This window comes from Lonchura striata, chromosome 11 (assembly GCF_046129695.1).
Source record: "Lonchura striata isolate bLonStr1 chromosome 11, bLonStr1.mat, whole genome shotgun sequence".
In the NCBI taxonomy this organism is placed as follows: Eukaryota; Metazoa; Chordata; class Aves; order Passeriformes; family Estrildidae; genus Lonchura; species Lonchura striata.
Genome location: NC_134613.1, coordinates 17,155,541 through 17,172,061, shown reverse-complemented (window position 1 = coordinate 17,172,061; position 16,521 = coordinate 17,155,541). Strand labels below are relative to the sequence as shown.

Genomic DNA, 16,521 nt, shown 5'->3' with positions numbered 1-16,521 from the left:
CAACTATTCATGTCCTTTGGTACTGCAGATCTTCTATTTAGCAAGTACTTTACTGTCACTTAGCAACTGTAAATGGTTTTCCAAAAAGGAAGCTTTTGGGGTTTTTCAGTTCACATCATCTCTGAGCAGACATCAAAAGACAAATTCTCTGCAGGTCGCTTCCATCTCCTTGCCCCAGGAACAAGTCTGTATCGATGCCCCAATGCACCCACACACTCAAATGAATGCACTTTTTCACCGAAGAAGCCACTAGCACTGCTTTCCAAAAATCAGGGATAAACACTCCCATTCACCCATCAGCTGGTGCCCAAGGCCAGGGCCTCTCACCAAACCCTTTTCACCTTTCATATCTACAGTGGAGCAGAGAGGGCTTTGATCTTGGACACAGTCACTTGGACAAAATAATTCAAGCCCACAGAGCACCTTGCACAGTGGCCTGAAATTCAGGCTTTGCTTTATCACCTTGGGAAAAGTAAACACACATCTAGAAAAGAAATGGTTCACTTGGCCTCAAGGAGGTGGAAATTCCCCGTTTCACCACTCTCTAGCTAACAATGCCCAGCAGCTGGACACCTGTGTGATGTCCCAGGATAACAGGGCTCCAGCCTCTCCAGCACAAAACATCCCCACCCCACGGCCCCTGCAGACACCAGTTTAAGTCAGTAATTAGCAGCAGAGCTGCCAGCTCCATACCGCAGGATTTGTGTCAGAAAAGCAGCCTTTGGTTAAAAAGTAATGAGCAGGGCAGGCTCTGGCTGTGCGCTGGGGTGAGCAGGTGGCCGTCCCAAACTCTGCAGAAAGGGAAATGCGCAGCAGCCACCGGGCTGGAAACGATGCAGCACTCGGCAGAGTGGCCATCAAAGCCAGGGCAGCTATTAGGAACCCAAACCCCTCAGCTTCCCAGCAGGAGCTATCCCCATCCTGCAAGTGGCCCATTCCACTTCCCTGTGAAGTTTCCCTGCCCTTTCCCACCTCTGCCTCTCTTTCCCCATCAGCATTCCCCTTCCCTCTCCTTGCTGTCCCCACAGGGACTGTGGGGATCCACCTTGGGAACCACATTTTCATAGGGAGAAGAGGCAGAAGGGGACAGGAGCTGTTGGCACTTACATATAGTGCAGGTGGGGGTTCTTGGCAAAGGCTCGTGGCTGGATGTTTCGTAGTCCTGAGTTCCTGATTGTCCTGCAGAGAGATGCAGAAGGGCAGCAATGGAGTCAAGACAGACAATTGCTATAAAGCCCAGCTCAGCGCACCAAGTGTGCCAGGAGCCTGTGACTCCACCCACACCATTCCCAGGAGGAACATCTGTCCCTGGGCAGCCACTAGGAAAGAGGAATTCTGGCTTTTCATCTCCATCTGGCATGGTACCACAGCACAGGCTTAGCACAGAGTGGCTGCTGGGCGAGGCTTTGCTCCCATCCCCACCTGTGCGGGGGTGGCACATCTCCTGCTCCTCTGCTCTCCCTCCATCCCCACAAGCAGCACTGCACATCAAACCTAACCACAGCAAGGTCATCTCCCATTTTCATACCCAAGAGGAAAGCCTGCTGCTTGCAGCTCTGATAAAGGAGGGTATTTTCCATAGGGAATTCTGGATCTTGAAGGGAGAAAACTCCTTTTCACAGCTTACTTTGGAAAAGCTCTATCTGTACTATAACCAGGATTTGTCAATACTCTCAAACACATGGTGTGACTATTGGGGATGGCCCTGTGCAGGGCCAGGAGTTAAACTTGATGATCTTTGTAGATCCCTTCCAGCTCAGCATGTTCTGTAATTCTGTAAATATCTGCTGTCTCTGCTGCTTTGTTACATGAGGTGAAACAGCAGCCAGCTTGTTTACACGGGGTTTGTGTGTTAAAAGTACAGCTTGCTGGAATTTAGTCACTGAGTGCTCAGCCCCATACAGCTCCTCCAGCCCACATGGGAGCTGTACTTAATGTAAAGCTCCCAGTGAAACACATTATTAGAGTCTCTGATTAGCCCTGAGCAGCACTCTGCATCTCACACACGCAGCATCCAGGGTGCTCACAGACCCAGAGGAGGCAGGAGGGGGAATTAAGTGACTGAGTGGCATCCTTGGCCAGGTTTCCCAAGCATATGCAAAATCCCTTCAATCCCGTGGACCTCAGTTTCCCCTCCATGACGCACAAAACTGACCTCTCTCCATGCTCGGAGAGCTGTGCAGGGAGATGCAATTCCCTTATTGCACAGCACCACCACAATGGTAACTGCACTAAATGAGGACCAACAGCCCAGCAATGAAGGATTGGTGGAGACAGCTGGAATTTTACATTGTGGGGTTGGAATGAGTCAGAGCAACACACAAGCCCAGAACCAAAACAGCAGGGGAGAGGAGAGGTCAGGGCTGATGTGTGTTGACAGAGCTGTCAGGAGCTAGCAATCCTCCTCCTCACAGACCCAGCCAAGACCAAAAAGTATTTCATCTCCGTTTTGTGGACTCCCATAACAAAACACAGTAGATCCAGCAGCTTAAACTGGCAGCATGGAGGCTGCAGAGGGAAGGAAGCCATGGCTCTGCTGGAAGGAAGGGGCTGCCCAGGCCCATTCCCTCCCTGATGCACAGGACATACTCACAGCCTCTGGAGTCCCGTGTACAGCTCCATGTCAACGGCATTCAGCGTCTGCAAGTTCTTCCAGTTCTCTATGTGTCTGTGGAGAAGAAGGAAAGGCTCAGCTGTGGCACAACCAGATGGATGCTGAGCCCATGCCAGGACAGCACACAAAGGGAGGGTGTCATACACTACCACCCAGCCCCATTCTGTGTTCCCAGCCTTTTGGAAAAGTCGAATATCATGGGTTTACCCACAGCTTTCAGCACGGAACATGCAACCAAGCCATTGAATATCCTTGCCCAAGTCATTGCCCCTCACTGCACACATCAGTGAACAAAGACAATTGAAATGGGTCATGCAAAAAGAGTGAAAGCAAATAAAACCTCTCAACAAAAACTGAGGGCCTAAATGAAAAAAGTCATATATCTATCCAGTCTCTAGCTAGGGTGGATACACAGGGTCCGAGTCTTTGCTGGCTGGAAGCGCTGCTGGCAGGAGAGCACCAAGCTTAGTTTGGAAATATTGCCTTTATTACAAATTCCTCAGTCGCCTGGGGCAGTCTGGCAGGTATGTTACAGGAAACAAAAACAGAAATAGATCTGTCACTGCAGGATCATTTTCAGTAAATATTAAAGGCGGGAGAAGGTGACAGATCAGCAGCCCCAGAGAACAGGGTCCCCTGTTATCGGCAGCACAGGAGCGATGCTGGCAGCAGTGTGGCTGCCTGGCTGTGCTCACAGGCCTCTGCTAAGAGGCTGCAATGCTGTGTGGTGTAAAGGAGTTCAATCCTCATCTCCCAGGCAGTTTTTGACCAGTTCTGGCTTTCTCCCAGATTAAACACAGACACCCTTCCACCAGAAACACAAACATTTTCAAGAGGGTCTTTTCTGAGAAGCAGGTGGAGGTAGTCCTCTCTAAAAGCCAACTGGAAGGAGAGAAAACATCTGGCAGGTCCCTTTGGACAATATGTGAAAGAAGCCCAACTTTGAAGTCTCTGAACATGTGCACCCAAGCTCACATCTGCCTTGATGCAATAGTTGGCTTTGGACTTGACCCTGGAGTGGGGAAACATCTCCAAGTGGTGAAGGGTTGGAGTGATGAGAAAACACTGAGAACTGCCTGTGATTCTAGGCAAGAAGGTTGCAGAACCCCACATGGTGAGCAAGCAGAAGACCACTTACAGAGCAGTCACAGGGACCACAGATTCCTCCTCCAGCATTTGCTATACCTTGTGCTTGCACAAAAACAGGTGAATTAACATGAGAGAAATACATGAACCTACTTGGGCTGCACCCCAAATTACATCCATCTCCAAAAAAGGAAAACACAAAGCCTGAACCGAATCTCCTTATATTTCTCTGCTCTCACCATGCAGATCCAAGAAAGGAGAGACCCACAAGAGTCACCTCTGCTTTCCACATGTTCCACAATTTGTCTGCATGCCCAGAGGGGTTATGCTAAGGACACAGCACAAGCTCCCACGTGCTGCTGCATGACAGGGTAAGTCACAGCTCATCCCCAATGCCCTGCTCATCAGCTCAGATTGCCTGTGTCCCAGACAGAATGAGAAACACGACATTATTACAGCCACTTTGTGTTCCCTGCCATTGTCTATGGCCCCTGTGAACATTTCCAGAACAAAACAGACTGGGAGGAGTCAGCCAGGAGATCCAAGAGCTCAGTGAAACTCTGGAGTCAAGGCAGGGCTGCCAGCTCAGGCCCTGGGCCATGAGATTGCAGGAGTGAGCAAGGCCAGAAACAAAGGTTGAAAACATTTCTTATCTGCAGCTCCTACATAGCAAAGTGAGGGTCCTCCAAGAGAAAGGACGTGGGAAGGAGGAATGGGATGATCTTGGTTTACCACCAGGGCAAGCTGCAGCTACAGAATCCAAGCAATGACCTTCAGGGAGGGATGGGACAGCCCCGAGCCAGGAGTTATGGAGCAACCACAGCTGGGAAGGAGGTGGCGGCCAGATTGGCTCTTGTTTTATTGATTGTGTTTGCTAAAAAAAGTCAGGGTTATTTTTGACCTGACACTCAAAGCCATGTGGGCAGCATTCTAGAAGAGACAGAAAAAGAGCTGAGCTTGCTCCCAGTGACATGCCCAGGCCTGAATTTCCTATGACTCAGCACTGGTGCACTGGGGTCTTGGGGCCTCCCCACTCCCCCCCAGCGACATAACACTAAACTGTAAACACAGCTCCACAACATGTGTTGTGTTCCAGCCTCCCAAACAAAGCCCAAAAGCTTCCTCAGCCAGATATACTTTAGTTCACTATTTAACATAGACATACCACAGCCATAGAGAGACAAGAAAAACAGCAATGGAAAAACACACGCACACACATATATAGGATAATCCCCCAAACCAGCAGCTGCTTTACGTTGAGTGCAATGCAGGGAAATAACAATTAGGTGCACAGGTCAGCAAGGATCTTTGAGTCCTTTAAAATACACAAGCACCTCCCTTCTCATGGATTTCTCTGATTTTTCAACTTAGCATGAGTCGTACCCTTGCTCCTAGAAGTGACAAATCAATCTTAGTTAATAGACACCTCAAAGATACACCAGATTTTCTTTGGTTTCCTATTGCTTTAGAAAGAATAGCATAACTTTGCACTGGCTGGGTTCACCTGAACACACTTAAAAACAAAACAGAAATGCATCTTATTCTGAAAGTTCAAAGAGTCAAGCTGTGACTGCAAAATTGGCAGTGTTTGCACAGGAAAGCAAACCAACCAAGAGGAGAAACTCCACCCCTGAAACTTCAGCCTCTCTCATGTCCTTCAGTATCTCAACTAGCTCCCCTACTTTTCCTTCCAGGGTTTTGCTTGCCCTGGGAATCTTGTATCCTCCCACTTGCTGCTGAAGACTGAGACCTTCCTCCTCCTCTGCCTTGATTCATTAACCTGGCAAGAGCAGGGGTGCCTGGTTCACACCAAATACAGCTGTGACAGCTCCCAGCCCTGCCCTGGTCTCCTCAGGCGGGCCTTGAGGTATGAATTACAGTCAGTGGACTACAGTTTACTCCTCCCTGCACATCTCTAAGTACATTTTCCCGTGGCATTCCTCAGTTATTATTAAGGCAAACTGCTCTTCTGCAAGACCCAATAGCTTCAAGAGCATTACCCTACTTCACAAATCCTGAGGAGCTCACCACGTGCAGACCCACCTAGACTCATATCCAGCTTCTAATCAAGACCATATGAGGTGCATCACTAGCACTGATGATGTTGCTCACTTATTTTCTGGGTGGAGAATGGAGGGTAGGGCATGTTTGTTTAAATACTCACTTCCTTCTCATACTTTTTGTATGTTAGAAGGGTCCTGCTGGTCCAAGTCCTCCTGCTTGCACTGTAGAGCTGAATTATGCCTTCTACAATCCAAGAAAATTCCACCTTGGGAGTAACAAGGGCTTTGCCCTCCCAACTCAGACTGAAAAGCTGTTTCAGTCTCTCTCAGTCCTTACCCAAATATACTCACTTGCATTTTACACCCATTTTCTCGTGTCAAAACTGTCTTTGCTTAAGCAGCTCTTTTTCTTTCCTGGCGCTTCTTCTTCCCCCCTTTACAAGCCGGAGCCAGGCCCACCCAGCTATCATTTAAAAGCTACATGATGCCAGGCCTTCTAAGCCAGCACATCTGCACCTGTGAAGTGCAAGGCGAATTGTCCCAAGTGCCCTGAAGAGACACTAACTCACATCCCAGAAGTGATGCAGATATATTGCTCAGGCAGAGTCCTGGCAGCAAGGTTATTTTGTTTCTGCACAACTAATTCTCACACCTGGTGATCAATGCAAGAAGAGCCACTGTGATAGACACATAGAAAATGGCTATCTGCTTTATCAGCCTGTTTAAGTCCCTTTTCCTTGAGTAATTGTGACCAGAAACACAGAGCAGTCTCCAGAAGATCTCACTTGTGTAACAGCATGAGCAGCTCCCTAGTTACACTGAAAAAAACATGATTTGCAGCCTGGGATCACACTGGTCTTTATCACAGCCCCATCAGCCAGGAGGCTTGAGTCTACCCCATTATTAAGCATTGCACCCAAGATTTCTATCCAGCTGGTCACTTCCAACAGACATGATTCCTAGCCTTGTTACACCCACATTTATATCCACCCCACCTGGCATTGCAGTGTCTCTTGGGTTTGTTTGGGTTTGTTATTGCAGCTCTTCCCACTGGCCACCCTCACCTGACTTTGTGTCCCCACAGCTGCAGCAGCAAAGCCCGTGAGCACACTTCTGCCTCTGTGCCAGCATCCCCAATAAAAGCATGAACCAACATCACCTCCAAAGAGCCCCAGCACTTATCTTTCAACACCTCCCACCATTAATTCACCTAGCATACCTGGGCCAGACAGTGTCTTCTCCAGAAAAATAAACCACTTGTGATGTAGTGCAGCATTAAATCAACCTCTCAGCACAAAGTCATCTCTTTGCTGCCTTTCCAAAGGAAGGCATAGGCTTAGCTAACCTTAGGACAAAAGCTAACCTTAGGACACCAGACCTGCATCACATCTCATGCACACACACACATGCTTTAGAACTTGTTGAAAACCTTGTAGGCCACTGCAGCCAGACCAGTGGTCAGTCCCCAGCTCTGTGCTGTGTCCCAGTTAACAGCAAACCTATGAAGCCCTGTTTGTCAGCTCAGCAGCTTGCAAGCATTCCTCCCACTCACAGATCCCCTGTGGAGCCAGCAAGGCAGCCAGGTGTCTTTGGCCCAGCATCACACACACAGGGATCAGTGGCTTTGCTGACCAGAAGGTCACTGACTCGCAGGGTTTAGGTTCTAGCAGGTCTTGAAAGTTCCAGGACCTTGCCCCTGCCTGCTGGAAGGGGGCTGGTAGCCAACAAACCTGTGGGAACACCAAATCCTTTCATTCCCAGAAGGAGTGCCTGTGTCTGACAGAAAGGTGACAGGCTGGTGTCACCTTCTTGAGACTACACAGCTTCATATCCTCCCCTTCCAGCCCAGGGACAACGCAGCAAGGGAGACTGGAATATCCACTGGGATTCCAACACAGCCAGGCTCATTTCATCCCACACACACCAGGCAGAGGTGAAGAAACAGCCTCATGCCAATTTACCAAGTGATTAACTTGAGGCTACTTAATGTGTCTGGCCTTCCTTCACCGTCCTCATACAGCATTCGTCTGACCTCTCTCAGCTTTTCAAGATTTGTGCTCAATAGCTAAAAAAGGCACCTGACAAGCACCAAGTATCACACAACATGTGCACAGGTGTTCCCCAGACCTGTGCCTATCCCAAACTGGATATCCCACAGGGATGCCATCAGCTCCAATCAGTGTCTGAGCAGGTGACATGTCCCTGCTGTGCAGGTGCCACCACTCGTGTTTGGATGTTGGGCAGTGAATAAGCTGTATGCTAGCAATTAGGCAGCACCCCAACACACACACAAATATATAATTAATAAATATAGATATATATGTATAGGGAAGGCAAGCAGAGCATTTGCCTCCTCTCTCTTGTAGTGCAACAGGAAAATTGATTCGTCACCCAGGCATATTAAACCTCGCAATCCAGACAGACACATTAGCTTTCAATTACCTGATATGTTTAGCATTATAAACAAACCTCCTGGCACACCAGCTCCAGACCATGCAAATGTGAATTTGATTGCAGCAGGAATAAAGGAAAAACCTGTCTGAACCCTTGACCAGAAAGATCTGCCTCCTCCAAGCAGAGGTGCTGCAGATGTTGATGGGAAGCCCTGAAAGTTGGTGCAGGTCCCACACAAATCCAGGGCTAAGCACAGCCATTGTGGCTACTGCCAGCTCCTTTTAGCCATCCCTCACACCCTACTTGGGGCTGAGGAAGCCAAAAAGAAATCAAACATTTTCATAATATTATAAGGCACTTATCACATAATTTAATAACTAGAAGCACAAAGGACTTGATTCCCTCAATATGAAATTTATAAAAGTGCATTGGTAACAGAAACTTAAAGGCAATTGCAACTGAATAAAGACTTACAAGAACAACATTTTCCCCATCTAAAGCACAGTCTCTCCCTTCCCAAAAAGCATGGAAAGGTCACCCAGCAGTGGCTCATTCAGGATAATTTGAGGTCAGTGGGAAAAGACAGAGCAGAGAAAGCAAATCCAACTTTGTAGAAACAATTATGAGCATAACCCCACAGTGTAATTGTGATTTGTCAGGGTAACAATCATAAAACACCACTGTGGCACAGCTCCCTCTGTGCTGCTCTGCTGCTCCTGCCAAGGTCGTGCCGGGGAACGTGGGGGCTGCAGAGTGTGACAGGGATGCACTCAGCCCCACCCCATGGGCCCAGCCACCTCCAACCCAGCCATCCAAACCACACCCTTGCAGGAGGGCTGAGCAGAGGAGAAAGTTCCCAGTCCCCAGCTGAGGAAGATGTGGGAACAATACAGCTTCCCACAAGCCACTGCACAGTGGCATCTCAAAAATCTTCCGGGAGAAACCTGACTGCTAGACACAAGCAAGTCACAGGACACAAAGCATTCAAAGAGGACTTCCCCACACAACACTTTTTACAGGAGTTCAGACAAGTTTCATTTCATCCCAACAGCATCTGCCTGGCCCCAGGCTGGCCAGGAGCATCCACGGGATGCAGAAGAACTGCTACAGCTGCACTGTCTAAAAAGATTGTAATATGGAGACACTCTACAATGGAAGATGCCCTGAGAAACAGCTTTAAGCTATGCTGGACAGGTTTGGATTTTTTCCCAGGCTCTGCACTTATTCCACCCTGCATGGCACTCATAGGGACACACAGGAGCTGGATATGAAAAGCAGACAGCACTGCCAGCATCACCAGAACCTTATGCTTTGCTTTTGTCCCAGAGACAGGAGATCCTCCCAGGGCTCACCGGGCCCTGTGTTTGTGCAGGCACCAGCTTCCTCAGTTTCCTTCTATACCCCTTAAGCCTCTGCTTCCCCCACCAGCTCTGGATGATGACTTAGGGAGCAGGGAGCATTCCTTTCAGGGACAGTGTGTCAGTGTTACCAGAGGACAGGAGGCTGCCTGGACGCAGCAAGGACAGATGGCTGCAGCACACAAGAGGCAGTATGTTCCTGTTATCACACACTGCATCCAGAGCTCTCCAGTGAGGGGAATTATTCCCAGGCACACACTTCCAGGAAGGAAGAAATACGTGTAAAGTAGGATAGCAGAGCTGAAGAAGTGTTGTGGGCAGCAGTACAGCTGCCACCACAACAAATACTTGCCCCAATATTCCATCGCTATTACTCATCTAGTCCTGGGAGGGAGCAGCCCTGGGGTCCCAAGCAAGGACAGAGGTGATCAAAATCATCCAAGTGCTGAAGAAACCTCATTTATCAGAGACAAGCAGCAGTGCAAGAGCCTCAGGAGGAAATTCCCAAGGGCTTCAGCATCTTCTGCACAGGGAGCAGGGTTGAGGGGACAGCACCCCAAAAACATCTCTGCGTAAGGGCTGGGCTCCTGGTCCAGCACCAGTTTCCTGCCCACCACCTTGGCACCTCCCAGCTCCTGCAGGCTCTCTTCCTAACTCTTTCTTATTTATTCCCACGACTATCTGACCCCTGCACAGTCCCAAACACCATCTAGAGTGAGAAAGCGTGAAATGAGATGAGCAGTTTTGTCCTGCAGACAGAATAGAAATGCACAGACACAGACACCTTGGGTGAATCATCACTAAAAGTGGGAGTTCACTCCCCACATGCAGCATCAGCCAAAGCTCACTCCCCTTTTCCTCTGAGTGGCAAAACCAATTATAGTTCCCCAAAAGGGCATTGCCTTTGTTGTTCTCTGGTGGGAGAACCTACAAAGCCAGTCTTCTGTGCCCAGATATGTGTTTCCCAGCCCTGGACAGGGATCTGGGGGATATGGAGCAGAGACTCCTGGCTCAGGACTGCTAACATCAACCTGTGCATGTCTAATCCTATCACATCTCCAAAATAGCCACACAGCTGGCTAGGATGGGAGGGCAACCCAAGGACAGGAAAAAAACCCTTCCCCTGGAGTTTTACACCACCTCAGGGTGAAGCAGCATCCTTTGGGCTCCTGCACCCAGGTAAAGCAAAAGAGCATCTGCTTTTCAGCAGCTCTCCAAGCTCCTGCCATGCCAAAGGAAAGGATGCTTTATCTACAGGATTTCATATGCAGGGAGAGCCAGCAGTGTGCAGCATTTTGTGGTCTTTAAAGATCAAACAGAATTTCAGAGAGGAAGCAGAGCCCTGGTCAAAATCGGCTTCAGTAATCATATTTTGCTTTATTAAACCCTCCTTGCAATTTCAAACTGGAAGTCAAATTGCCTCACACTCCCATCTCCAAACAGGTCTGGGACTTTTCAGAAATCAAACTATATTATTTTTTTTAATGTTTATATATATAGAGAGAGATAGATAGATGATAGGTAGGTAGGTAGGTAGGTAGGTAGGTAGATAGATAGATAGATAGATAGATACTAATGTAGGTTAAAAAAGGCTGCCAAGCTCTACTCCAAAAGCAGCTGTTTCTCCCCTGAGGAGCACAGTGCCTACACACATTAGCAAGACAATGAGATGTACTAAAGGTACTGGATCACCAGAGTTCAGCTTGGCAGGAATAACTTGGTAAAAAGCAGTGCCAAAGAGCATGTGGTAGAAAGGACACTCCCCCAAAAAGACAGAGAGCCTTGGAGATGGTCAAGATAATATTCTGCTAGACTGTTGTAGCTCAGCTGAGACCCAAAAGGGAGCACTGCCAGCCACATGCACTCATTGCACTTCACGCTGTGCTTGAAGACAGGAAAACGGATGGAGGAGGAAAAGGAGAAAATAAAATCTCCCACAAACTGGCTGTTACTGTGATCGATGGCACTGGGAATGAGGAGACAGGAACAGATGTGAGAGCCAGGAATGGGACTGTACAAGTGCCATGGTTGGAGGGGGCTGCAGTCCTTAACCCAGACCTGCTGCCACCCACCCACGCAAACCCACAAGCACACTTCCCAAAAAACCACAGCCACTGTGTGAGCCTCATTTTGGGAGTTTTATATCCTTATGAGCTTTGTCTCTAGCCCTGTTTTAATGTAGGTGCATATTTTTGGGCACTACTCCCATGCCTGGGTTCTGAGAGCAGCACAGCAGAGCCCAGAGCTCAAACCGTGGGTGCTGAAGGGTGCCCCAGCCTCTGCACAGCTCTGGACATCCAGCAGCCAAACCCAGGGCCCTCCCACAGTCCCACATCCTGCTTTGACCCCTCTGCTCCTGCCCAGCTCTACCAGCCCCACACTGCAGCTCATCCCATTGCCAGCTTTCCCACTCACCCCAAACACAGCGAGAGCCGCTGGCCCAGAAAGAGGAGGAGAGAGAATCTTTTTGGATTTGGATCTTGCTCCTGTGAGGCTGCTGGGTTGTTTGTTATTTTCCCAACCATCTCCCAAGGAGCCTGAACTTTGATCCTCCAGCATTTTGGCTCCTCAGATGTTTGTGGAGCTCAGCAAGCAGGCAGCAATGCCCAGCTGGGCTGGCCACAGGCCAGCTCCCAGCCTCTGCCCTCAGGACACCCATGGGCATGGGGATCTCCAGCCTGAAAGGAGACTTTCCAAGGCCCTCATTACCTCCACAGCATCACAGATCTGCCTGCTCAGCTTCCAGCTGCTCCCCACAAAGCCAAAGAACCAGATAAATTCTCCACACAGTTTATTTCTGAGCCAACTGCCGTGACCCCCTGAGGCTTTTATCTGCACTTCAAATAAATCAAAGTCAGCTTTGCCCACCCTCCCCAGCAGCAATGGAGGGGCTCCTCCATCACCCAGGAGAAGGCCTCAGTCCCCTTTTCCCCAGTAAAATGCATGAAAAGAACCTTTTCCCTTCCCTCCGCTAAGCTTTTCCTGCAAGGAACACACACACACAGATTTGGCTCTTATTGCAGAGGTGTAGGAACAGAAGCATCACTCAGGAGCAGGGGGATGTACTCATTAAGACATGGTGACTCAGAGCTCAAGGCTTCCCAGGATAACAGGTATTTTGTGGCAAGTCAGCTGGCTCTGAAAAGGAAAAGCAAACCAGCATGCCTATAAACATGACACAGGCAGGGAGATGCAGGGAGGGGAAGAAAGGAGAGCAGGGAGGCAACAGACATTTTAAAAGCTCCTCTCCCAGCACTCTACTTTGTTCTTATAAATGTAAATAAAGCACCTTGGAAAAATCTTATAGAAGACACTCTGACAGCCAGAGGCGCTGCTAACCAGGCTGTTGTGTTAGAGCTGATCCAGCTGCACTAGCAGCAAATCCTGGGACAGCTTCTATCTCCTCTCTCAGCTCAAGCTGCCATTCCTCTAGATAAAGGCACAGCTGAGCTGTGGAGAAGCCTCTGCGTGCCTGGCAGCTTGTCTTGCAGCTTTCAGCACTCCAAAACCAGCCCCCTCAACCAACTTTGCTCACCATGGGCACCTCCTTCACCAGGGCCAAAGGTGGGGTGAAACCCTTGAGCTCCCACTGTCCAAACACACTGCTGGTGAGCTGCACTGGCTGCTAGTCAGATAAGATTTGTTCCACACCATGAGCCAAGGCAGGAGGACACTGCAGTGTGGCCAACACTTGGCAAACACTAACCCAGCACTGACAGCCCCACCCTGCACTAGCAGGGTCTCCTTGCACCATTTGAAGATGTTCCTCACTGGGCTTGGGGCTTTGTACAGTTTTAAGGCCACATCACAACATCCACGAGATGAGCAAAAATATGATGAGCCCAATGGCTTTGAGGTCCTGAAAATGAGCCTCCTGTTGCTGAAGGATTTCCAGGAGGCTGGCGTTAAACTGACAGGTACAAAATCTCACAGGGGTGTTTGAAGAATCCAAAGGTCCTGCTCAGTATTAATTGAGGAGAGGCAGGGAGCAAGGAAGTTATAATTCACCTCCTGTCATTGCTTGCCCTTTCACCACTTGCTCTGAAGATGTATTTAACAGGACATGTGTCTTTTTGGTGCCATTGAGGGTCATGGAAGAATTTTGAAACCAGAAAGCAGATCATACAAAGTTCCTCCAGGGAGATATTGTTTCATTATTTTTTTTCTTTGTTTTTGCAAGGAATGACTCAAACTTTGTTTCTGCTCCTGGGCAGCTGGAGGGCCCAGAGTGTCCCAGCACCAGCCCATCCTCAAAGTGCCCAATCCCAGCAGGTTATCAGGAAAGGAAAACTCATCCTGCACAAAGAATACAGACATTGTCTGCCCACAGAGCAGGCAGTCCTCTGGGGTGTGGAGCTGGCTTATTCACAGCCAGCAGCAGCTGGGCTCCAGAACCCACACCCTGGGCCAGGCTGGGCTTACTGGGGACACAGCTGGTGGGGCCAGCCCTCCTGCAGCCAGCTCCTCCTCCCGCTGCAGGGGTCCCAGTGGGATGGAGGAGGGCTGCCCTGTGCTCCCTCCTTTGCAGCTGCAGCGCTGGCCCTAGGTGTCACCAACCCACCCTCGGACACGGCCCCACACTGACCTCACTCACAGCCCCCTGCAGCCCACCAGCCCCTCAGACACCTGCAGGTTTGCCAGCAAGCCAGACCTGCCCAAAGCCACTCAAAACCACAGATCTCTCCAAGAGCACTGGGTCAAGCCACACTCTGATCTCTCCTGCTGCAATGACAAGGCTCAGATTCAGCCCCTGGGATGGGACACAGGGTGCCCCCATGCCAGGCTTGTGCCTGTCACCACATTACCAAAGTCTCTTGTCCAAAAATCATCATTTACAGCCCTTCCAGAAGTTTTGCTGCCTCTCAGTGAGGGCAGGAGACTGAAGTGAAGGAAGCAGGATAAGGACAGAGGGGAGGGCAGAGCCTAGAGCCGAACCAGCATTGGGGTGCTCCAAGGCCAGAAGCTGTAGCTCCTTCCCCAGGACTCTGGTCCCTACAGGAAAGCAGGAGGAGGTGTAAGATATTCCTTTCTCCCACCTGAGCTGGCACAGTCCCAACACCACTGAAATCACCTTGCTGACAGTGAACACAGTGATGCCACCAGCTTGGGAAAGGACTCTGTGCATCAGCAGCTGCAACATCCCCAAGGCTCCCCCGAGAGCAGCACATGCTGCCTCCACACAGCCATCCTGCACACTGCTGCCCCTTCCCAGCCCCAAAGCCCTGGCAGAGCTGCCCCACGAGGGCATCCTGACCTTCCCCAGCTGTGCAATTCAAGCACCAGCTCCCATTTCCACATTTTGGGCTGCCTGGCCTGCGAGGTCCCACACAAACACACAGAGCCAGAGCACTTCTGGGTGAGAGGCTTCTCCTGAAGCCCCCACCACCCTGAACACTGACCAACAGATTCTGCCCTGGATGGGTTTTAAGCTGGGCTGGTTTTGGCTTCTCACATCTATCCCCTAACTCCTCTTTGAAAAATCCTGTCGTTGCTATGGAAATAGTCTCATCAGTATGGGTGGAGCATAGCAGTACCGGCCAAAACTCCCTGTGGCTCCCAATTGACACCAGTTCCTAGGATCTGGCAGCACTGGAGGTTACTCCAAGTTGCACAGGGAATACCTTGGGCTTAAAGCAAAGCTTGGCACTGATGGATGAGTGAGACCCATCTGGGAGTCAAGGGCAGGGATATGCAATTCACCCAGGCATAAGCAGGTTAAAATGATAATTGAGGTGCCCTCACACTGGCTAAGGGGTGAGAGGGTTATAAACAGCAAAAAGCTGCAATTTGCCCCAGCAACACCCTCGCTTGGAGCCAGATGTGGCCACAGACAAGGGTAGCAAGAGCAGAGCTGAGCTTTATCACTTGCCCTGCCACCGATGCAGCCTCCAGGGAGGCCTCTCTGCCCACTCTGCCCTCCCCACTGACACGAAGCTGAGCAGCAAGCAGGGTGTGAACAGCAGCCATCAAGCACTGTGAAGAGGGCTGGAAGGCAGAATAAAAATCTTTTCCATGTGGCAAAGAGAGCAGCGTGTTGGGCAATTGCTACGTGCTCCAGTGGACCCACTTCACCCCCTCCCACCTGAGGGCCCCAGCTGCACAGCATTCAGGTTTGACACCATGAGAGCTGAAAACACTGGCAGAGCCCTTGCAGATGATGGATTATCCTTTACCAGTAGAGCTTGGACTGAGGTCCCCAGGCACCAGAGACCAGCTGAGTGGGAAATGCATCTTCTCCATGGGAGTGGGCAGCAGCACTCGGTGCACAGGGAGGTGCCACTGCCATGCTGGCAGGTGCACTGCAGTGTCATCAACCCCAGATTTAGGGTAAGGGCCAGGGAACCCCATCTCCATCACCCACCCAGCTGGGAGGATGTCCAACAGTGTGGACACCTCCTGCCTCTGGCCATGCTGGGGAGCTGTATTCAACCTGCTGGCACTTGTCACCCTGTCACCAGCTGCAGCCCAGGACAAATGACAGCAGGAGGCTCTCCTAGCTGCAGAACACAAACCAAGGTTTCAGCACTACCAGGGCTGTCCCCAGCCATTCCCAACCAGAGATCACATCACTGGTGGCAGTTTAACCTGCTGCAACCTGGGCTACAGCAAGGAGCTCATGGTGGACTGTCACACCACCAGCACTCATGGTGGCCAAGCACATGTGGAACCCCTTTCATCACTGCAAGTCTGGCAATGAGCAGGTTGCAGATGTTTTCCCAAGCATTTGCCTCTTGGAGCAGGGATTTTCCTACCCTCAAAGCTGATACCACCACACAGATCTCACCAAGTTTCACCATCCTCCCCCAACAGCCCTGCACAAATCCCCTGGAGCTGTCACACAGCACATGCCACCCTCTGCTCCCAGACCTGCTTGCAAGGGGGAATCACACCGACAGCACCAGGAGCTGGCACATCCCTTAGGCTCACACATTAATGGTTCCAGGGTGGATTTGAGCACAGCACAGAGCACTGCTGGACTCCACATTACAGGTGCATGACCCTGTTCAAAACACTAAAGAACAATTTGCACCATCAAGCTGCAAGGTGCACATCTACACTGCTACTT

At 50.2% G+C, this 16,521-nt stretch overlaps 1 protein-coding gene across 3 annotated transcripts in view; it reads right to left on the bottom strand.

The window, feature by feature from the left end:
• NTRK3 (neurotrophic receptor tyrosine kinase 3) overlaps window positions 1–16,521 on the bottom strand; it is a 201,840-nt gene that overhangs the window by 166,611 nt on the left and 18,708 nt on the right. For all 3 annotated transcript variants that reach the window (XM_021530338.3, XM_021530339.3, XM_021530340.3), the window contains exons 2-3: window positions 2,594–2,668; window positions 1,108–1,179 (exon numbers count right to left, since the gene is read on the bottom strand). In XM_021530338.3, the coding sequence (XP_021386013.1) occupies window positions 1,108–1,179; window positions 2,594–2,668 (147 nt within the window). The remainder of the gene's footprint in view (window positions 1–1,107; window positions 1,180–2,593; window positions 2,669–16,521) is intronic.